This window comes from Engraulis encrasicolus, chromosome 12, assembly GCF_034702125.1.
Source record: "Engraulis encrasicolus isolate BLACKSEA-1 chromosome 12, IST_EnEncr_1.0, whole genome shotgun sequence".
Classification (NCBI taxonomy): Eukaryota; Metazoa; Chordata; class Actinopteri; order Clupeiformes; family Engraulidae; genus Engraulis; species Engraulis encrasicolus.
In genome coordinates this window covers 1072501-1096507 of record NC_085868.1, presented here as the reverse complement: position 1 = coordinate 1096507, position 24007 = coordinate 1072501, and the positions used below count along the sequence as shown (strand labels likewise).

The window sequence follows — 24007 nt, the reverse complement described above, 5'->3', positions numbered from 1 at the left end:
GGAGGTGAAAAACAAACTCACAAACTTTAAAGGGAAAGAATACAAAATAAAAAACTAAATGAACATGGTTGCATAAATATGCACTCCCTTAAACTAATACTTTGCTGTAACATAAGGCAAAGCTGCTGCAACACTCAGTGTTTTTGAGGAGGAGTCTATCAGCATGGCACATGTTGAAGGGGCAATATTTGTCCACTTCTCTTTGCATAAGCATTCCAAATCTGACAGATTGCGAATGTGTCTCGTGTGTGCCGTCTTCCTCAGAATGTCCAACAGATGCTCAGTGGGATGCAGGTCTGAACTCTGTCTGGTTTCACCAGAATAAGGTTGAGGTTTTGGAATGGCCCATTCTTTTGTTGATTTAGGCGTGTGCCAAAGGTTATTGTTGTTCTGAAATATTAAATTCCCCCGCATCTTTTCAACAGGGGGCCGAAGGTTTTGTGCCACTACCACGGCCCCTCCCTGACTAAAGCACCAGTTCCAGCTGAAGAACAACAATCACATAAAACAGTGGTTTTCAAAGTGGGGGCCGGGGACCCCTGGTGGGCTGCGAGGGGATGCCAAGGGGGCTGCGGCCGGCTGGCAGGTGGCTGGCTGGTGTTCCTAATGACGTGGCCAGTGAGTGTATATATGTGAAACCCTGACATAGAATACCATCATGCTTCACTTTATGCATGATGTAACCTTGGCGATGTACAGTTGTTTTTGTGCCAAACATACCTTTTGGAATTATGACTTAATTGTTAAACCTGGGTTTCATCAGGCCATAGCACATTTTCCCACATGCATCTGGGAGTTTACAGATTTCTTTGTGCAAAATTTACTCCACCAAGGTTGGACTTTTTGGACACAATTCCAATGAGTATGTTTGGCACAAAACATCCCCCTAATAACACCATACCTAAAGTGAAATATGGTGGTGGCAGCATTGTAATTTTGTGCTGTTTTTCTTCAGCAGTAACTGGGGCCTTAATTAGGGAGGATGGGCTTATGGATATTTCCACAGGGCCCATGGTAGTGGCACAGAACTTTCGGTCACCTGTTAGAAGATACAGAAGAACTTTATCTTCCAGAACAACAATTACCCTAAGTACACACCTAAATCAACAAATGCATGGCTTCAATCACCAGAGTATGGAATGGCCCAGACAGAGTTCAGACTTGTATTCCATCGAACATCAGTTGGGTGATCTGAAGAGGACTGCGCAGGAGATGCACTCTAATTTGGAGGGCTTTTGCAAAGAGGAGTGAATGGTGGAAAAAGCCTTGAATTTATTTGTCTGTCTGCCATTTTTTTACATAACAAAAGCCTAGAATTTGAAGAGGGGTGTGTAGGTTGCTGCTATTTACGTTTGCGCTGACATTCACATATTCTCATTTTTATTTTACGAAAACCCACTCTGAAACTGAAGACGGCTTGTGTAAACCAAGTGGTGTTGGAGCAAGAATATAGCTGTTGATGTAGCAATGTGAGCAGGGTCTTCAGCGTGAGCAGTGATGGTACAAGAAGGAGATACCCTGAACTCCGCCCACACAATGTAAATGGATGTGCTCAAGTTTGGGTCTCCTAAGGGGGCGTTGTCCCCCCTTCTTCTTCTCTTACTGTTGCGTTTGGTGGCAGCTGACAAGGGTTGCGTATTACCGCCATCCAAAGGGCTGAGGTGGGATTCGTAGTCTGTGAAGAGGCGTGGCGGCGACGGATGGGATGGGACGCGTCGCTCATGGTAACTGTCTGCCCAGTTGACATTCACGTTGTTTTCATTGTAGGCTACATTTATTGTAATATCCTGTCATATATATATATAGGCCTAGTATTTATTTATTTGTGCATGGAAGTCCTTGTATTGTGCACAACCCTTCCAGGTGCAAGGCAGAAAAACTTGATCAATACGAAAAGTTCATTAAACATCGCACACTGGATACTTCTTTTGTATTTTTTCCCCTGAGCGAGCAACGCGTTTCGCACAGTGCGTCTTCAGATTAGCTCTTATCCCAGTGCGTCTTCGGGAACCTGAAGACGCACCGGGCGAAACGCGTGCTTTGAAGAGGGAGAGGGGGGGGGGGAGAGACCAGTAGGGCCTAGGCCTACACAGTGTGCGGTGTTTAATGCACTTTTCGTATTTTGGTTTGTTTATGCAACTCCAGGTAGATATCAGTTGCTTGCAGTAACTGTTGCAGTTGTCAGTGAAGCCACATTAGTTGTCCCCTTTTTTGGCTAGGCAGTGAGGAAATAGGCCTATTCGCGAGAAGTCTGTAACACTTTACATGGGACACCATATGTGTATGAAATAGCCTACTAAAGAGATGTCAAGGCTATAACCTAGGCCTACAATTTGAAATGGTGATGACATTTAAAACCAAGTCAAACGGCCATAGACAGCATTGTAATGAAGGGTGTCGTAACGGCAGCTGGAAAGAGATGGAACTTTAATTGCACGACGACATTCTGGCTTCAAACTCGCCCTGGCCGCTTCCCTATTTAACTTTAGGACTAAAATTATTCAACCGTTTCCACAGCAACGACCAAACTAATCACAGTTCCTGCAGCAGTAAAGCCAGGACTGCAAGTGTGAGCGAAATCAGCACAACTGTAGGCCTATAAAGGAATAATAAACAGTAGGAAATAGGCCTACCGTGACCTGAAAAGTGCGCGGAATTGGGAGCCTTTTGTCGGTGAATTGCGCTGAAGCTAGCCTACATTGTGAACATGCTGGACGTTATCGCCAAATTACGATAGAAAGAGCAACCAATATTATGTAATAGCCTATTGCTAATTACCTCATCTACACAGTTGCTCCTACCCAAAAATATACGATGGCATAATTAAATAGTATGTGAAACAAACCTGTGTTTGGATGATGTGCAATGAATAAGACACACAACACAAACCTATTTCACCCCTTTGTTTTATTTCAAGGTGGAAGTGTCGAGGAGGACACACGTCAATTTGCATTTTGACATCCGAAATCTGAACTGTCATCCAAGGATTCAATCCCACAAATGCACTCTAGAGGCGTAATTCACTCTCAAACTCGGATGGTCTCCTAAAGGGGCGTTCACCTGACGTCAACGGGATACCGGAAAACAACGAGCCTGACTTATCTCCTTCTTGTACCATCACTGGCGTGAGTCGAGTCCCGGAAAGAGGAACAGCTTTTAGGATGAGCCAGTTGAGAAGCAGTCCCACCTTTGCTCAGCAGGTGGAGCTCTTTCACTGCACGGTGGAACGCACCGCAGCATGGGGAATAGAATAACTAATGACTGTGTTGATGGAAAAGGAACGTGATAAAAAAATAAAAAAAACAAGATTGCATCCTGATTCACACTAAAATATGTCTGTGGCCCCATATGGTGTAGTTACAGGGGAAAAAAGGCAGTGATATTGAAAAACAGAAATGCAGATATTTGCTTGCTGTGTTGTGTTGGCCATTAAGTCTAACCCAGCTAGGCCACTGATGGACTTATTTGCATAAAATTAAGACGCAATTTATCAAACATGTCATTTTACAGAGTAACACCGTAGGCCTACTTGCTATGCAGTGCATTTGGAGGAGGGTCCGTGCAGTAATCTTGGTCAACTTGGGTAATTCATTACATTGACACTAATTTCTAAAAAAATATGCTAATAAAAAGATGGGTTTAAGGCTTTTCCTTAATCAGATCAACAGATTTAAAGTTTAATTGCTGCTATCCTAATCCTTCAATTACTTTTATCTCTCATCGTGAATAGTCAATTAGTCATTAGCTGGCTCTTCCCTTCTTCCTCTGTTTTTCCACTCTCTCTGTCTTTCTTGTGCGGGCATGCAGTGACGATCCTACAATGGCTGGCATCCCGGGCAACACGGTTTCCTCTGACAACCATCTGAGGACCGCGAAAATCTGAATAATTTCAGAACGAATGAACTAACCAGTCAGGATCACGAGGTGAGATTTTCCATATATGGATGGCGTTATGGCTCTTCTTCCACCTGTCATTCCATGTCACACCTGTGTCACGGGGCAAGTTCAGTGTGAGAGGCTGAATTGGCATGTCAGTTAAGATGAAACAGATTGTTTCCAATCGTGCCAGGATTTTTGATTTTTGAAGGAGCATCATGTTATTGCCACCTACTGGACAATGTGTCCCATTGTGTTGCATAATGGCATTGTCACAGATTCATGGCAGCAATATACCGGGTAAAAAATGGTGGCGATATGTCTTGAGGCATTCATTCTAACACAAAGAAGTGGTCAACGCGCTATCCAGTGTTCATATCTATGAAAGGGTGTGACTTAGGCTCCCCAATGGAAGATCACTCAGACAAGTCTTGGCAGCAGGGGCGGAACTATAGGTGGGGCAAGAAGGGCATTTACCCCTGGACCCCAGGGCCCTCCCATATTTATGGTATGCTGTATGGGGGCCCCTATCAGTGATTTGCCCTGGGGCCCTGTGTGCAATTGCTTGGCAGAGGAAGGATTCAGGTATTGTGTTTTTTTCTGGAAGTCTTTTTTATCAATTGTATTACAGTTTTTTTTTCCGATTGCTTCCACACAATTTCTGGTAGGCCCTACTTCTCAATTCTGGAAACATCTCATCCATTTCCCAACTCCCCTTACCAATGTCACTGAACAATAAGCACAATTCCTTCTTTACATTCACATTTCAGTTTTAAAGCACACTCTTTTCAAAACACTACACACAATTCCCTGGATTAGACACAATTTTCATGAAAAAAAATCCTGGTTTTCGGATGGAACACACTCATTCAAAATACTAAAAACAACTGCCATAATGTTCACTTCCTCATCACACGGGCAAACTCTTCATGCCTGTTTACAATCTGGAATATTCACCCCATAAGGACACACATCGCATGTGATGTTGATGAAAACATGAGTGGACGCTGTGAGAACACACATTTGTTTAGTTTTTGTATTAAATATTTCTCCAAAATATTTAATACAGGAGATAACTTTCATGTGGTTACCCAATATTTTACAGTAAATTAGTGCAACTTTTTTCAATGTCAGAAAAATATTTAAAATATATTTTTTGACACACATCTGTGTAGTCTGAGTTTAAAAATAATAGGCCTATTTCAGTATTTTACAATAGAAAATACCCTCTTTAGTAAGTGGAACACTGAAGAAATTAAGTTTCTACTGTGTGTCAAGCTGAGTATAGAGTTTTACCATACGACCATTAGTTCAATGGTTCATATGAGTGTGAATTAAAATGACTGCTTGTGTGTGTCATTTGAGAACAAAATTGCCTTTTTAGAAGAGAGTACATTGTTTTGAGACAAGACGTGCATTTTCCAGGGGTAGTGAGGGTTTTTGCCCATTGTGTGCGAGTTTTGGGGATTTGTGTGTAGAGTTTTGAGAATTTGAGACCTGATTCCGATAATGGTGTGTAAGCAATCAAGAAAAACTGTAAAAGGACAGAGGAGTCACTCCTCGCCTGGGTTACATGGAACATTTAATTCTGTAGGCTATCAAATCAATTTAATTCTGAATAAAGTATCATTCCGATCAGGAATGTGAACATCGTGTAGGCCTAAACACGTCACAATTCAGAAATCAATCAAAGGGCAACATAAACTCGACGGAACTATTTAATTTTCAATAAGGAATGGAACTCATCATGTAAACATAGCCAATAGAGTTCTTCAGTAACGCGGAAGCATGTAGTAGATTGTAGTCTTTCATGTTAGCATTTAACGACTTCCTGGTTCCTATCGGCTTCCGGCTTCCATTGGGAATGCATAGGGGCCAGTTTCAAATAAGCTCCGAGTGCAAGCACGCGCTTAGCGAACCCCCGCAAACGGTCGAGGGTGTTAAAAATAGGCTGTAGGTATGACATGGTTGATCATTTTGTGTCAAACTTCGACATAAATACGATGTTGCGTCCATATGCTAAACCCGGAAACTTTTGTTCGACTACAGAAGCGGCGCCGGCATGTACGTGCGGAGGGTTGTACCCATGGCAACCAAAGGAAAGTATGTAGTTCGGAAGTTTTAATGATCAGAAAGGGGTTAGCAATATTGAATTAAAATCGTCATGATTTAACATGTGAATACACCAATATGATGATACGATCCGTTCCACTAATGAGAAAGGGATGCGGGGACACGCTAATGTTCGTTGTTGGCGTGCAACTTATATTTTTGCCAAACCTGAATCTCTACGGCGTTTTGCAATGTAAAAAATCGCCATGGAACCGGTAGTCCAAACGCCGCATACAAGTTGACGTCAACGCTGAAGAGCTCTATATCACACACAAGACAGCAATGACCAGGGAACCCTACATACCATTTTCATTTGGCCCGTCATTTCTGTCTGTTCACAGATGTTGAGAGTGAGATGAAATCGCGAGAAAGTTAATTGTTTGTTTGTACTCTATGCCTTTTATTATAACTCATCAGGAACTGTGGGACATGCATGTGGTAAGGTTCGCACTAACAGCCTTATAGATGGCATAGACTATAAAAAGGGCTAAAACATCGGCCTACATGGGTTTATCGTTTTTAAACAATTAGAGATGCACCGGATCCAAGATCCGGTTCCGGATCCAGCAGGATAATAGGGTTTTTCACAGGATCCGGATCCGGTTCCAGGATCCAGGATCCGGTAGCCGAGGCTTTTCAGTCAAAATAGTTTGAGCCAACGTGATAAAAAGGGCCCACGTGTCCGAGTAGGCTATGTGTTTCAACGTGTTTCCGGATCCGGCAGGATCTTAAGCAGTGGATCTGGTATCCGGCAGGATCCTAAAAATCAGGATCCGGTGCATCTCTATAAACAATCTCTGGCTGCGCAACCTCTGATTGTTGGAAACTGCTGTCTGTCAAAAAATGAGCTTACGTGGTTGGCTGCTTAGCATCTTGCCCCTCCTCACAATACGAAGGATTGTAAATTAAAACTATGTATAGCCTACTGTAGATCAATGCCATTATTCTCAAATCACACTAGCGTTTTCTTTGTAGTGTTTTCTTTTTCATCCAAGGCCAATTAAAGAAGACTGTTTCTGAATAACAGAAGGGGACGATGTTGAACGTCTTAAACGGCACACTGTGATTATCAGTCTTCAGATACAGCTGCTACAGCTACACTGTACACCACCTGTGTGGGATTCATTTTAATCAGCCAGGTCTGTTATCATGCTCCAACTTATGCAAAGTAAGTGCAGGCTACAGCAAGAGCACCATGTGGGTGGTGGTGTTTTCTGTTTAACTGCAGGTCCTCTGGCAGAAAAAGAAGGGAATTGTAGTGACCAAAAAAAAGAGTTTAAAAATGCTTTGAATTTCAGATGGCAATAAGTTGTAACAGCTTTTACACCCAAGTGGAATTACATAACACTTGCATAATGCAGGACTAGCATAGGCCCTAATGCAATTGCAACACTTGCATAACACCATCACTGAAAGTCACTGAATCCAGATAGATAGGCCTACCAAAAAGAATATAAAAAATGTACCTTGTGACAAAAAAGAGAAAAAGTGAGGATTTTGACAGTGTACCAAAAGACGACAATCAGCACAGTTTTGTTTGTCCACTCTGTATATCTTTTTATTGTTTCTCTTTTCTTCTCGGCCATACAAAGGATGACAGCTGTAGGAATTTCCCAAAGTTATACATCGACGATAAATATCATGCTACCAAAGTATTAAATTTGTACAAAAATACTTTACAGCTCATAATACCGGTCCATTAGAAATAAAAATACAGTATTTCAGGGACATGACTTGTGAACTTGATCCATGAGAATATCATACACTGACAAAAAAATGGTTACCCACTATTTTGATTGGCAGTGCTTAACTCCAGTCCTCCGAAGGAATTCAAAAATGGCTACGGAGCTAGCAGTGTGGTTAACGTGGACTTGAATTTCATTTTAACGCCTGTGTTTATGTATTTATTTGTTTATTCATTACTATTTTTTTGGCCACACCCATCTGAAGCTCATTAAACTGTGACACGTTGGAAACAAAGTCAAGGTGCAAATGACTGCAAAAAGAACAAACAAAAAGAAAGGAAAGAAAAAATAAAAATAAAAATAAAATATTCCAATAATAAAATCCAAAACCAATAAAAAATCCAACTGATAATGAAGCCATGCCTGCATCGCTGGTTCAAATGTGAGAGAGAGAGGAAGGGAAAACATTTTCAGGAAATGACACATGTTAAATTGATGCCTCTCTAATAGATCTCTGTGGGCCTAAACCTGTGTGTGTGTGTGTGTGTGTGTGTGTGTGTGTGTGTGTGTGTGTGTGTGTGTGTGTGTGTGTGTGTGTGTGTGTGTGTGTGTGTGTGTGTGTGTGTGTGTGTGTGTGTGTGTGTGTGTCTACACAGTGCAGGTAGTGTGAAGGAGTAACAATAAGAGCACAGTAACTAACACCCGTATGAATTGGGAGCTTCTGAATACAGACGGGGGAACACTGACGAACAACATGGCTTCCTGGAACACAAAAACAAAACAAAGAAACAAATAAAAAAACAAAAAGAAAACAAACAGCCCAGACAGTTCAAATGTGGAGAAGGTTTCTCCTCCAGGTCAAGTTTGCTTGCCATTTCAAATAGTGAGTAGACAGGAGGCAGGTGTTAAGGGATGGGGGTGTTTTGGTGAATCCACTGACAACAGGGGCAACATCACTCGTACACAATCACGAGGTTTTACGCACATGGGTCAGGGCTTGGGGAAAGATTGGGGGTGTTGTGGGAGAGGTTCGAAGGGTGGTTGCTAAGGAACAGTCGTACCGACATTTTCCTTGCTTTTCTTTTCTATGTATATTTTATATTGTCTTTTTTTAACTTCTACTTTTTTCTTCCCACATGAGGCAATGCTGGTCCTCGAAAGACATGAGGGGAAAAAATTCCATGTGTTTGTGTGTTTTGTTGTTGTCAGGACTGATGTCTTTTTTTTGCTGCTGCAGGACTGAGTTTCAGGACATGTTCAGCTTGCATCATATCAGCCTTGTGAGATCAAACACACACACAAGTGCCATCGTTTTTCATAAGTTGTATTACATATTTTTTTCCTTTTACAAACAATGTTGAACAGCCTTTTGGGGCAGCTGCAACCTCATAAAACAAACAAGTTATACATACAAAAACCATACCAGTACCACATTTATTAGCATATTGGGTCATATTTACTCAAAAAAAGGGGGGGGCAGAGACAAGAGGTATACAAAATAGAAAATCGCGATTTTTTTCTCCACCTACTTCAGTTATGGTTGTTTACCTCATGCTTGTGTTTTTTTTTAGTTTTTGAACGTAATTTTGTATTTAATTGGTCATTTTTAGTGATGGCATTCGGGTGCACATGGGTTCACAGCTTTGTTTCATTACGTCCAAAGAATTCTTGATTTTTCAGATTTTTCACGTGTTGTTTACAAAAAGGTTAAGACTTGCACAGTAGTAAAAAAAACGACATCTCAATTTAACTCCCTAATTTCACTCTGAGGTTCTCCATTCAGACTTCTTCAGCAGCTTTTTTTTTCCCCCATACAAGATTGCCCATTGCCTTTACCATGGCTTTCTCTTTCTCTCTCTCTCTCTCTCTCTCTCTCTCTCTCTCTCTCTCTCTCTCTCTCTCTCTCTCTCACACACACACACACACACAAACACACTATCTGTTGTGCACGCTCCCTCAAAGCTATGGTTTTCTCATTGTTTTCTTATCTTAGTATCTCTGCACTACAATGGCTGGCAGAGGCTTGAGGCTAGTCAGAAGGGTTGCGTCAGCAATAGTGTTGTGCTTCCTGCAGTGCCAGAAAACTGGGTGTTTATTTATGTATTTACTGTTTATTATTTATTTACTGTGTTTATGTATGATTATTAATCAACAACCATTCTACAATATTTGACATGGAAGGGCCTATTCAGTCCCTAGCCATCCTTTGGGTTCAGGTTGGAGTTCGGAACGTGTAATAACTCGCAAGCTACTTCAAGCACATAACATTTACTTATTGCTTTATTAGCAATCATCGATCCCTTAAGAGTGCTTAATAGAAGTTTTAAGTCAGACCAGGCTTCCCTTTGGCTACTTTACGCCAAAACCTACTCTTTAACTAAAGCACAAACTGCCACAATTCCTGTGCACCGGCTTTAACATTATGTGCCAGCCACAATCAGAGGTATAATGCTATAATTAGCCACATTAGCTCCTCAGGGCTCCCACAGCCTATCTCATATAGCAGCAGTTGAGGAGTTCAGTGGGTAAAACATAGGGTTATTTTGGAAAACGACACAACTGCAGGACATCTGTTGCACATCTCTATTTATATGCTTGCATCCATCCACCTTTCATGACTAAAGTCACCACAAGCTGTCACATACAACCTGCCTCGGTTCATAAAAATAGTTTTTTTTTGTTCAAATTCAGGATAAGGTGCAGGAGTGCCCTCCTCTTCTAATAAGAAAGAAGAAAACAGTCACTCAACATCCTTTTCGGGACTGGACAATGTGTTAGCTGACAGTGCCTTTAACATTGTGACATCTGAGACAATGAACTCACCTCTGATGTTATGGGATAGACAAAAAAATCTTGATATCAATTCTTGTACCGTAGGGATCCCCCCCTTAAAACTTGCATTTACCTTCAACCATAATTGCGTCCTGGGGCAGGACACATGAAATTCAAGAACAACAGAGACAGTAAAATTGATACTTTAATTTGGAGCAATACCATTTATATATATAAGAAGATCGCACTCATTGTCAATACACTCGGGAACATAATAGTCATGTGACGATGGCTCAGGTGTTTCTGAGGTTCTAGAACTGAAATTATTGTTTCAGAAATTCTAGAACTGAGTGTATTGTTTCTGAAGTTCCAGAGCTGTGCCTGTAAGAAAGCAGCAGACAGTGTGCTATTCAGTGTGCTATTCTCTCATCACCGCAACAACTTCCTTGTTCCTTTTGCAAGGAGTGGACAGAGGCCACAGCGGAACCAATAAATTATTAAGGTTCCTCTAGGTGGATCTGAAAGCTTTCATCAGATCCCACAGGGCTGTTGGTCCACTCTTCTTGTCCCTCTATGTCTCTGTTTCTGTATCTGTCTCTCTCTCTGTATATCTCTCTCTGTATCTCTCTCTGTGTATCTCTCTCTGTGTATCTCTCTCTCTCTCTCTCTCTCTCTCTCTCTCTCTCTCTCTCTCTCTCTCTCTCTCTCTCTATCTATCTGTGGGGAAAAAAGAGGACATGGGGGCGTTCGTAATCCATTTTCTTCCCGTTTCAGTATTGTGCTGACGCTGTACCTGTCTTCTCCATCACCATTCTCCATACGGTAAGTAGCAGAGTTGGCACTCAGACCTTGGCATCAGAAGCGAAGACACTAAGGGAAAAGGGGGGAATTTCTTTTTTTTTCCACTACCACACTACATGTTGTGTTCTTTTTTTCTCAAAGCATCACTGACAAAACGGGGAGTATAAAAAAATGTGTGATTTGGAGAACTCTGGGGGAAGGGGAAGGAGATCAAAGAGGTTTGGAGGAAAGAGGGGAGATGGTTTCTTAATATAAAAAAACGAAAAGTGGGAATTGGTTCTCTGGCCTATACAGTGTGGTCCTAAATACAAACACACACACACACACATACACGCGCACACACACGCACACATACACAAACCCTTACACACACAAAGGGTGGTCAGTCCAAACAGTACATGTAAACGTCTGTAAGTATCCACTTGCTCCTATGTTGTTTTTTCCCCCCACCAGTGTGTTTGTGGGTGTGAGTGATTTTTTTCTTTTAAATCCTATGTGTTGTCCATTTCACAATAAAAACAAAAGGATGGCACTGTTTTGTTTCATTTGCAGTCTCTGCTTTTGTTGCGTTGCGTTACGGTTGTCTCAGTTCTCCAAAGAGGTCAGTTCGGTCTTCCTCCAGTGTAATAGCCAGAGTCCATGTTAATTGTCATCGTCATCATTGTAGTTACTACAGTAGTTGCTCGGTAGTTGGTGTCACAGAAAAGATTAACACATCCATGCTGGGTGTGTGCAAGGAGAGAAAGAGAGAAGAGAAGGGGGGCCGGGTCTATGGCACATGCTCTGCGTGTGCCTAGTGTGTGTGTGTGTGTGTGTGTGTGTGTGTGTGTGTGTGTGTGTGTGTGTGTGTGTGTGTGTGTGTGTGTGTGTGTGTGTGTGTGTGTGTGTGTGTGTGTGTGTGTGTGTGTGTGTGTGTGTGTGACAGAATGAGGAAGCAGGGAGTGTTACAGTGTGCTTGGACAAACTCCTCCCTCTCTTAGCCCTGCTCGACCTCTCACTTGGTGCTTGTACTGGGTTGACACAGAGGCTGGTGGTGCTCGGGACCAGAGGAGTGTGTGCGTGTGTGAGTATCTGTCTATGAGTGTGTGCATATGTATGCGTGAGTGTGTGTATCAGTTCAAGCTTGTGTGTGTGTGTGCGTGCGTGCGTGCGTGTGTCTGAAGAGGTTGAGGGTGACGCAGGGCATTTAGCACCATGGAGAGCTCTGGACTCCTTCTCCAACTCCTCCATCCCTCCATTCTCCTCTCCTCTTCCTCCTCTCCGCTCCACTAGAAGCTCTCCGCACTACTTTATTTCCAATTCTGCTCTGGTCTGCTATAAGGAGTTATTGGGGTCTCTGTCCTCAGCGCCCCCCAGCAGGCCCGCGGGGTTCTGCAGTCCCTGCATGTCGGGGGGGCTCAGGGGTGCAGTGCACCCATTGTTGTCCATCCCTGCCCCCATCATTGCCAGCCCCGGTTCCGTCCAGGTGATGGTGGTGCCGTCCTCGTCCGTGGCGGCCCCGAGCTGGCCCAGGTCGGCGGCGGTGGGCTGCGTGGTGACCGGGTTCCGACTGATGACCAGGTCCAGCTTGTTGCCAGACTCGGCGATCAGTGGAACCACAAGGCAGCAGTCAAAGTCGCGGGTCCGCACATGATTGATCTGAGGAGGTGAGGACAGAGGAGAGGATGAGAGGCATTACTCCTAATCTTCAAACCAATACCTTTTCCACTGAGCCAAATGAGAGGCATTACTACAGAGATTGATGTTGATGGCATGTGAATGCCAAAGAATGAGATGCAGGGAGTACTACATCCAACGATGTGCAGTCATTTCTTCAATCTGGATTAGTGACTTTATAACCTTTTAGTACTTCATTGATTACTCTAAATGCCTATGTATTATGAAAGGTCTGCATGTCATAGTCTGGGGAAAGAAGAGGAGGAGAAATCAGCTATAGCGTTATTATCAGAACTCCCTGGGAAAGAGAGAAAATTGCCTCGTTTACATGAGATATTTAATTCAGAATTAACTCACTTTAATTCTGAATAAAGCTTCATTCTACTTTGAAAATAAAATGTAAACACTTCACAATTCGGAATTAAATGAAAGATCAAAGTAAACTTGACGAAACTATTTAATTCTGAATGATTAAAAAAACGTTTTTTTAGTGAATACCCCTGAACACTTGGTAAATTGCACAGTCTTGAAAACAAATGTTTAGGGTGGTTTTGAAAACATAGACGGCCATTATAAAGCAAATTGAGACCAAATCTGTAGTAGCCAATTAACGGAGACAGCAGTAAACAACAAAAAAACGGTGAGGGGGACTCTAAAACATTGCAAGCAACCCAGAAAAGAGGCGTAACGTTGAAAATACTGCAGTTACCCTTTGACAACTAAATGTTTCAGATTACAAACTAGTTGGATTGACGTATTGAATGTACAGTATTAATTAGAGCAAAATCATAAGCAGTAGATACATTATAAAAAATGTTTTGAGTCTTGGTGTCATGTCCTAAATAAGCTTGGAAGAGATACATAAGAGCATGAAATCTGGCTTTCTTCTGTATTTTCTTGCTCCAAAATGTTTGAACTGAAAAAATATGTATATTTATTCATAGCATTTAAAATGCGCCTGATGGTCTTCTATCAGTGTGTGTTGTAGCAATCGCAGCAGGGAGCGTGCACTAATGGCAGTATCACTGCTTTGATATGGGCTCCTCCTGAGCAGGTCAGAGTGCCCTTAAACAAGATAAGACGCTCAACCCCATACTGCTCAAGATGCTCATGCTGGAAACCTAGGGATCTCGCCATTAGTTTGGTTGTGTGTGTGTGTGTGTGTGTGTGTGTGTGTGTGTGTGTGTGTGTGTGTGTGTGTGTGTGTGTGTGTGTGTGTGTGTGTGCGTGCGTGCGTGCGCATATTTTTTCTGCAAAAAGGTATTAACATTTCACACCCCTCAAGGGTACTTTGGTGATCTTTTGATCACTAAATACTGTATCGTTGTCATTTTTCAAAACCTCAGTCCTCTGTCCTCAGTTAAACTTTGTGTTGCTAAACCTGGTTTGAACCTTGTCATTGCATTGCAAATGAAATGTGATTATAATTATCATTAAAAAATAAACATTAATAAAAAATATGGCATAAGTCCAGGCCATCGCTTGCATTTTGTCAGTGCACAGACTCAGTTGTGCAATGAGGGCCATACTCCAAGACACAGGATTACAATTTCTTCTAAGCAAGTCGAACATTGAGCTCTTTCCTCAGTCTACTCCTCTGACTCCCAGTTTACTACACTAACTTCTCGTAATCCATAATCTCTGTAAATAGCGTATCAAGGGCACAATGACACAGTCTGTCTCACTCCTGTATACGTTGTGCCATTGCGGCGAGAGACACGGTCTTTGATGCGCGCTATATGCATAGTTACCGAGTCTTATCTTGGCCCCATTCAGTCAAACAGTAGAAGCAAACAAACAGCAGAGGCCTGGCTGTAATTTGCGATGTTGTTGGAGCGACTGGCATTTTTTTGAGTGCAAAAAAACAAAACATTCAGTTGCGCTGTTTGAATTTGCGTTTTGCCGACAAAAGGTGTGATCTGAACACACATCAGCAAGAATGGGGACTGACAGTCAGCGAGCGGTGTGCATTCACATGGCACCCTGGCATCAGACAAACAACACCAAAACAGATTAATGTCGTCTTTTCCCCCTTTTCATCATTTATTTTTTGTATTCATTTAAATAAGTCTGTAGTCATACAGGGGAGGCGTATTGAGAATAAGCTTTTGTTAGACTGTTAAACAAACAGAACGAGACTACGCATACAGGACGCACACAGGCACGCACGCACGCAGTCACATGCACGCACACACACACGCACGCACACAGGCACGCACGCACGCAGTCACATGCACGCACACACACACACACATCAAATCAATACCCGACTGAGCAAACATGCAGGTAAACACAGGACAGCCTATTTCGGGTCTTTAAACAGGGAAGGACAAAGCGGTGAGCTTTGTGAATGTGACAAACAAGCAGAGAGAGAGAGAGAGAGAGAGAGAGAGAGAGAGAGAGAGAGAGAGAGAGAGAGAGAGAGAGAGAGAGAGAGAGAGAGAGAGAGAGAGAGAGAGAGAGAGAGAGAGAGAGAGAGAGAGAGAGAGAGAGAGAGAGAGAGAGAGAGAGCACACAGTAAGTTATTGTGTTCTCGCTGTTCAGGGCATGTGCCCAGTGTGTGAGTTGTAAATACATTATTGGCTAGCGCAACAAAAGAGTGTCACACACCTAGTACACACAGTGTCTGTTACACACAAACACACCAAACAAATACATGCATGCATACAAAAAACATACAAACACACACTCCTGGACACACACACACACACACACACACACACACACACACACACACACACACACACACACACACACACACACACACACACACACACACACACACACACACACACACACACACACACACACACACACACACACACACACACACACACACACACACACACACACACACACAGATCCTGCTCAGTGAAGTGTAGGAGGTAGAGAGATAATAGGCATGCTGATGATGACTGCGCCCTTCTTTTCTTCCCGATCTATCACTCCTCTAGCTGGCCAGACTCCATGCTTTACCTCCCTGATGACCGCCATTTTGTCAACGGCGGAAAAATACACCAAGGCACTAGGGCCACACACACACACACACACACACACACACACACACACACACACACACACACACACACACACACACACACACACACACACACACACACACACACACACACACACACACACACACACACACACACACACAAGGATATACGGGTGGTTGACGTTTAAGGGCGTAACGCAAAAAAAAAAAAAGTTTTTCAAATTCCTGAAAAAAATGATGGATAAAAATTGGGAAAAAATAGAAAAAAAATAAAGCACTTAGTGGTCTGTGGAATTTCACCTTATTTTTGCCATTTTTGGGAAAATGTGTCCTGCATCAACACATAGCATAGGCATGTCACACCGCAGGAAAATGGAGTCACACCACAGGGAATTCACTGCATTATGGCCATTTTAATCCTTTTGAATACATGACTGACATCTGAGCTCATGCTAACTTGATAATGATATTGTGTTTAATCTTAATATGTGTTTTCATTAATAAAAAAAACTTTATTTTCCTCCTATAAGAGCAGTCACACCACAGGACACCATAAAATGAACCTAAGCATTGCGTGACAGAAAGATTGCAATATGAAGACATATTAAGAGGTTAAGAGTCACCTTAAACTTCCACAGCACTCTCCAATAACTGAGGTACTGACTGGTCAGGAGCCAGTCTTTAAGACCCTTGTAGTTGGCCTTGCAGCTGCCCATTCGCAAACATTGACATACATGTCACCCCACAGGACGCAATTTGTGTTACGAAATTGAACTTGTAGTTAATATTACTGTCTTGAGTTTTTTCCACATTCACATAGCTTAATCTAAAGTTAAGATTTATGCAATCATGCCAAATGCTTCATACATTATTCCAAATGTTGTTGGTTAATTTATATATATATTATTATATATTGTTTCATTAATGTTACAGTCAAACCGCAGGAAATTTGACATGTAAACCTTTACATAAATCTTAACAAAAATGTTTCTTCTCATCTAAGACTAATATGAAACATAATGTACCACATCTTCTTTCATTGACATTTGTTTTTTTGAAGGAAAATAACAGTTTTGTAGGTTTTTAACCAATGTTACGAAAAAACAAGGCGTCACGTCTCCCACCCATACACAGAAACACAGAGAAAGACAGACACACAGACACAGACGCACGCACGCAGACGCACGCACGCACGCACGCATGCACGCACGCACGCACGCACGCACGCACGCACGCACAGCACCAGTGTCCATTGATCCACAATGCTCATTAACGCCACAAGGCCATGCTAACTATTTGGGCCAAAAGACTAGTCTGCATGCTGTGCCTTTTGGCTGCTGCTTGCAGGCAAGGCGACCAACTCTTAATGCCAAGGCAATGGAAACTAAACCCAGTCTTAATAAGATGCTTAGTGTGTGTGTGTGTGTGTGTGTGTGTGTGTGTGTGTGTGTGTGTGTGTGTGTGTGTGTGTGTGTGTGTGTGTGTGTGTGTGTGTGTGTGTGTGTGTGTGTGTGTGTGTGTGTGTGTGTGTGTTAGAAAGAGGAGTTGAACGATCCATATTAAAGTTACATTTGGACATACATACAGGACAGCGTTATTTGTTTGTGGGCTACATTCGGAAATCCTGGTAACCCTTGAGCCGGGGGGAGAGTAGCCTACACACACACACCTTTCCACTCCCTATCTCACTCCATGGCAGAGGTGCCCTTGAGCAAGGCATCTAACCCCACACTGCTACAGGGACTGTACCCAATACCATGTACTTAAAAAAATAACTGTCAGTCGCTTTGAATAATCAGCTAAGTGTAATGTAATGCAGTAACAAATAAGTTGAGCTATAAGCAAAGATGTTGACTGATATATTTGCCATTGTTGGTTCTAATAACATAAATGTCCTCACTGTATGCCAATGGGCCATTAGCAAGACCCTCAACCAAAAATGAATTGTTCCCTGGCTTGTAGATAACTGAGTATTTCATCTGCTAGATGTGCCATCTGGGGCGTTATGTGTACAGCAAATGAGTTCAAGACAAATTTCCTTTTGGAAACAATAACCGTATCACTTTGTATTGCATCTGGTGATGTGGGGGAAATACATATGATTGTATGTGCCAGTAAAAGTGCGTGTGTGTGTGTGTGTGTGTGTGTGTGTGTGTGTGTGTGTGTGTGTGTGTGTGTGTGTGTGTGTGTGTGTGCGTGCGTGCGTGCGTGTGTGCGTGCGTGTCCCTGTGTCTATTAGAGACAGCAGCGTTGTGAGGATCATAGCGTTACCTGTAGCAGCCTGTCAAAAGGCTTGAGTCCTCCGATCTCTGCCGGGCCTCCGGGCCGGATGTTGTTGACGTACACTCCTTTCTCCAGCAGGCCGTCGGACACGCTGAAGCCAAAGTCCTCCAGGTCTGACTCCTTAAACAGGCTCACCTGAGGGACACAAACAATCCGGTAGAGGTCAGGTAAGGTTCAAAGTGCCCACACATCAATCAGTCAATCACACATCACACCATGCATTTAGCCACTCTTTTTCCAAGTATATACAGCATTTTGGGCCTTTTTGTATTCATCATGATGGGACGGCTGAATTCATGGACATTAAATTATGTGGAGAGAGAGAGCTGGGGTAGGGTTAGGAAATAAGTGAAAGCCCACCTGGGAAACTCCCATTGTCATTGTGACACAGCACTCCACAGCACACAGTGCTCACTGCACACAATGAAATTGCATTTACTATATGTCTCACCCTTGCAAGGGCGCAGCCCCCAAACGGCACCCCAAGGGTCAAGGGTGAGGCGGGTTAGTACTATGCTTTGGGTACCTCTGTCATGGAGGAGGGTGGGACAGAGCGCTGGCTAATTACTCTCCCCACCAACCTGGCGGGTCAGGAGGTGAAACGGCCCACACCCTAACCGCTAGACTATCCCCAAACCCCAAAAAACCCAATTCTGTGGATGCTTCTATCCAAAGTAATTTCTACTGCCTTGAAAACGCTAACCTAAAGGTCATAAACATTTGCGGACACTTTTATCTAAATCTGACTCCAGCCTCCTCACACAGCATAGCCTGTAGGCCACAAAAATATCAGCAGTGGTTAGAGAGGGTTGAGGAATACAGATCATTAGATCACACCACACACTACTTGCTTTTATCCAAAGTGATTTCTGAGTCTGAGCTAAGGGTCACTCGCCTGTTCAAAGTTTGTTAAAATTGCCTTAGATTTTAATGCTGTAGATACCCATCCAAAGTAATGTTGAGCCTGTATGGAGGTGGGTGTGTGTGTGTGTATGCATGTGTGCCGCGGGTGTGTGTTTATGTGCGTGTGTTTGTAGGACGCTTATTTATCTTGGCTTGACTGGAAGTGCATAATGAGGTTTTATAAATTGTGTGAAGGGTAGGATGTCAAGCGTAATAAAAGTTTGTTTTCTTGGTTAGAGATGAGCAATCAATAGCTTTTAAAGGAAAACAATAGAAGACTTCCTGGCATATCACTCTTACAGATGTTTGCTTGCATGTTTCAATTATCTCTCTTGTTAACCGTTCTGTTCTTCAACTCAGACCAAAAACATTTTCAACAGCCTTTGTAGTTCGTAGCTCATTAAATCCACACAATTGTTGCTGTGAGATGGATGTTGTCCAAAGACAGACTTGCTGACAGATTTAAAAACACTAACCAATGCACTTGCCAACCAATCATCTCTGCATATTCTGCGAGGCTGTGTATTGCGGGAACATCTGCAGGACTGCTATTACTACCCTTCTGCTCATCACCTGTTCCAACTACTGCTGTCAGACAGGAACGGATTATAACCCCCCCATATGACTCCATGGGTCCCTGGGCCTAAAACAACCACTAGGCCATGGCTGCCACAATTGCTAAATACACAATACAATTCTGCTCAAAACTGGTCAAATGTTGACACATGATTTTTTTATTGTGGTTTGTCTAGGGTTATTTATGGTGAGTTTTTATATTTTTCCGCTGATTCACTTTTGGTGTGGATCCTCGATGCCCTGCAGCGCTAAGGTGGGAGGAGTGAGCTCAGCTCTGGTTTGAAATGAGAGTACCTGCCCTGACCTGACAGCTGACGTTCATGACGTATGTTATTATGCGCCCATGTGCATTCACTTATTGGTCGGCAGTTTGGTAGGCGACTAAGCCATCCCCAGCGAAGCGTAATCAGACCATTTGTGAATTACAAAGCAATTCAAAATGAGTGGTCTGGCCTGTCGGGCTAGCTCGTCTCTACTCAGGGGCGGAGCTATAGGGAGGTCGAGCAAGGCACTTGCCTCTGGGCCCAGGGCCCTCCTGTATTGGTGGTGGGGGCCCTATTGTGAGCTTGGCAAGCTGTATAGGGGGCCCTATAGGCTATAGGTCTCTTGCCCTGGGGCCATGTGTGCAATTGTTCCGCCACTGTCTCTACTCCTGCTGTCTATCTCACTATCTCTCATGTAAATCATTTCATACCGCCCTGATACTCAACATTCCATTACCCATCATTCCATCAATAAAGCACACAGACCCATTTCCTGTGACAACACACACAACCCTTTATGTACCTTGTGCAGCTCGACGGGGGTGGGGTTGAGGATGTCCTTGATCTCCTGCTTCATCTTGCGCATGTTGAAGGACTTGCGCTCGGTGTTGGTGGGCAACGTGTTGCTGCGGCTGGTCTGGCTGTAGTGCGGCCGTGTGGAGCCGCGCTCCTGGAAGCTGGCCTGCCGGCCCAGGTGGCTGCGCGTCGGTGCCGGGTCGTGGTTCAGGCTCAGGCTGCTCCCGGACATGATGGTGGCCTGTGGAGATGTGGAGCATGCGGGGGTTAATGACGAAGAATAAGATACATGAGAGGCCAATGCAGAGTGAGCACAATGTGTGGATGTTCAGGGTTCAGAACGGTAAGAGCCCAGTTGCATTCAAGAAGTGTTTTGCCCATCAAAAACACATTCTAAATAATACTTTATTTAGTATTTTGATGGATTGCTCAGATTTAGAGTAGATGATTACCTACACTAGTGTTTCTCAAAGGGGGACCTATATGTTAGTTCAGATTTAGAGAGTAGAGTCCAAACCAGATAATGAAGACCAAGATGCAAAATTGCCGAATGCAGTAGATGGAGGGTTTGGCACAATGCAGATATGTTCAGCTTTAGAAAAATAAAAGCTCAGCCACGATATTTTTGTAAAATAATTTAGATATGGTGGATTATGTTCATAATCAGGGAGTAGATGCCGATCCAGATTGATTTCATTTTCCAAAGTGAAATCGAATGGTGGAGTTCATTTGTTGGTCAGGTGCTACTTGTTTGGTGTCTTGGAATGTCTTCTGGTTTATTGTTTTTTAATGCACTCTCCCAAAAGAACACCTCAAGTAGATAGTTTCTTGACTTCAAAGAGTGCTCTTCAACAAACTACTGAAAGAAGTATATTTCAACATTTCTCTGAATTTTATTGACCTTTACAGTCCTTTTAAATATCATTTTAACACACTATGCAGCATTGGTGGGTACTGTATATTGCATTTATTGTGTCCGCATTTAAATCACTGCTCGCATACTGGCTTCCCGTAATGCAATTGTTTGTGAATTTGCAGTGCATTACGGTGATTAACGGGCCAACATAGTTAATTGTGCGGCTGAGAGGCGAGGCGAGGCGAGCTGAGCTGATCTGGGCTGGGGTCCTCTAAGGCCTTGTTCCCCCATCTGCCCTCATTGATTAGCTGCGCTGCAGAGGTGTCAGAGGCAGCCTGGAGAAGTAATGGGGGAAAATCAGCTGTCTCAGGTGCTCTGGTGAGGGAGAAACACGCACCCACGCACACATGAAGTCAGACACTCACACACACACACACACACACTCACATTCGCACTCAGTCAGATGGGCACACATGCACACAGACACACGCATGCACGCACACATCATAATCAGTCCGGCACAAACATGCTCACCCAGTCGGGCATACACATGCACTCACTCACTCAGGTACCCACAATACACAAACATACACACGCACGCACGCACACACACATAATCAGTCCAGCACACACTCAGGTGGGCAAACACACACACTCACTTACTTAGGTACCCACAATACACAAAAACATGCACACACATACACGCACACACGCACGCACGCACGCACGCACGCACGCACGCACGCACGCACGCACGCACGCACGCACGCACGCACACACGCACACACGCACACACGCACACACACACACACACACACACACACACACACACACACACATCCACATACATACACAGAGGAGCTGGTCTGTTACCATCTGTGCCTGAAACATGAACACCTGTGCACAGACCACTTAGCTAACACCCACACCAAAACAGAAGTAGCATAGAGTAGCAAAGAAAAAAAAAACCCAAAAAACAAAAAAAACAAAAACAAGGCCGTTATAATTAAACACGTGAATTCTTCTCACAGAAGGACCAATTACTGTACCGGTTGCTCACCATGTGTACACCTATGGTACACTCGCACACCTCTCGTGTCCATATGGACCTAATTGCTTTTTCCCGAGCAGATTAGGTCTACTCTGCATTTAGGTGTGTGTTGGGACTCTGCTCTACTCTCTCAGAAATGATAATCATCTGTCTTGGCCCAGTGCACTTGGTCTCTGGCAGACGTTAGTTCTTGTACGTTTAACACACAATGTTTTCTTGTAAATGTATACATATAGTTAAACTTCACAACACACTAATGGTGGCTACAACTAGGAGGGTTAGATTAGCCAGTGGAACTAGTAACTTCCTAGTACTATAGTAAGTACATGAAGTAGGGAGTGTTGCTGCTGGGTACTGTAAAACCAGAGAGAGTAGAGAGAGAGAGGTTCCATTGGCCCATTGTTTCCTGGTTCTATTATGGCAGACCTAAGGACTGTTCTATTCATTGTAGGAGCATTATGACACGCCCCTTTAGGCAGACCGGAACCTGGTCGCATTAGGTGCCCATAGAAACCTATTATGTTGGCATATCTCTATAGAATATCTCTGGTAATACTGTAGAAAGGGGCGCACCTTGCATCCAGTCTCTTTATTCACACAGACGCGTTTAGGCCTGTGCCTTCTTCAGTGTGCACGCAGGTTGAGACACTCGATGCACGGTGTGACCCTTTTTTGTTTCATTTGAAGTTTTCCATTTGGGCCAGCACCCTCAAAGTAATTATTAATGAACTCTGAGAGCAGCCTGCTCCCTGCTACAATTAATTTGGTTTAAAAAAAAACAAGGAGAAATCCCAATATGAATCCCTATTCAATATTTGGTAAAACAGATTCTTTCAAGTGCTCAATTCACAACAGACACAGCACTGGAAATGCACAATGCCAGCATTGGAAAATGCAAAACCAGATCCCTAGGTGGGTGGAGGGACGATGGGGCATGCAGGAGGGTAACACGGGGTATCTCTATGCGCAGTAATGCCACCAAGAGCTTGGAGCATGTGTTACCATATTAATGGTCAAAATCCAACCCGAGAGCTCGAATGCTGTAACCACATCAACAAGTCTCACAGACCTGAGCAGAGCAGAGCAGAGCAGCAGGCAGATCAGACCAGAGCAGCAGAGACCAGATGGTGGCCTGGAAGATTTGGTCTATCAAGCACATGAGACAAATCTTCAGTTTCAAGCGGTGAGCGGAACCACATTGTCCAAACAACAACATCGCTTATGCACCAGACACAACCCCCAAGATCCAACCCCAAGCCCCCACAAACAGTGAACCCACAAGACATCCACAAGACAAGAGAGCTCAGTGACTTTTCATTCCAGCAAGCACCCATTCGCCACCCCAATCACCCACTGAGCCTTCCCCTGTCCCCCTTTCTCCTTTGCAACAACAGGGAACTGGGTCATGTGCTGTTCCCTGTTCCTGTGTGCTGGGTGAATGACAGTGTAAACGTCTTCAACATTGCTTCACATCATGTTGTCTTTTGATCCCATTGACAAGCCCACACCCAACCCTATCCCCCTACCCCACCCAATCTTGGCAGGCCAGAATGACGGGCAGAACGAACACACATGGAGAAGAGAGAGAGACAAAACTGCTGACATCTTCATTCGTCTCCATCTTCATAACACACAAATCATTCACACAGAGACGTACAA

At 43.5% G+C, this 24007-nt stretch overlaps 1 protein-coding gene across 1 annotated transcript in view; it reads right to left on the bottom strand.

Annotated features, from left to right (window-relative positions):
* Window positions 1-12156: 12156 nt before the first annotated feature.
* The window catches only part of grip1 (glutamate receptor interacting protein 1), a 426493-nt gene continuing 414642 nt past the window's right edge, over window positions 12157-24007 (bottom strand). The window contains exons 25-27 of the mRNA XM_063212629.1: window positions 20449-20682; window positions 18172-18318; window positions 12157-12884 (exon numbers count right to left, since the gene is read on the bottom strand). Coding sequence (XP_063068699.1) covers window positions 12561-12884; window positions 18172-18318; window positions 20449-20682 — 705 coding nt within the window. The 3' untranslated portion in view covers window positions 12157-12560. The remainder of the gene's footprint in view (window positions 12885-18171; window positions 18319-20448; window positions 20683-24007) is intronic.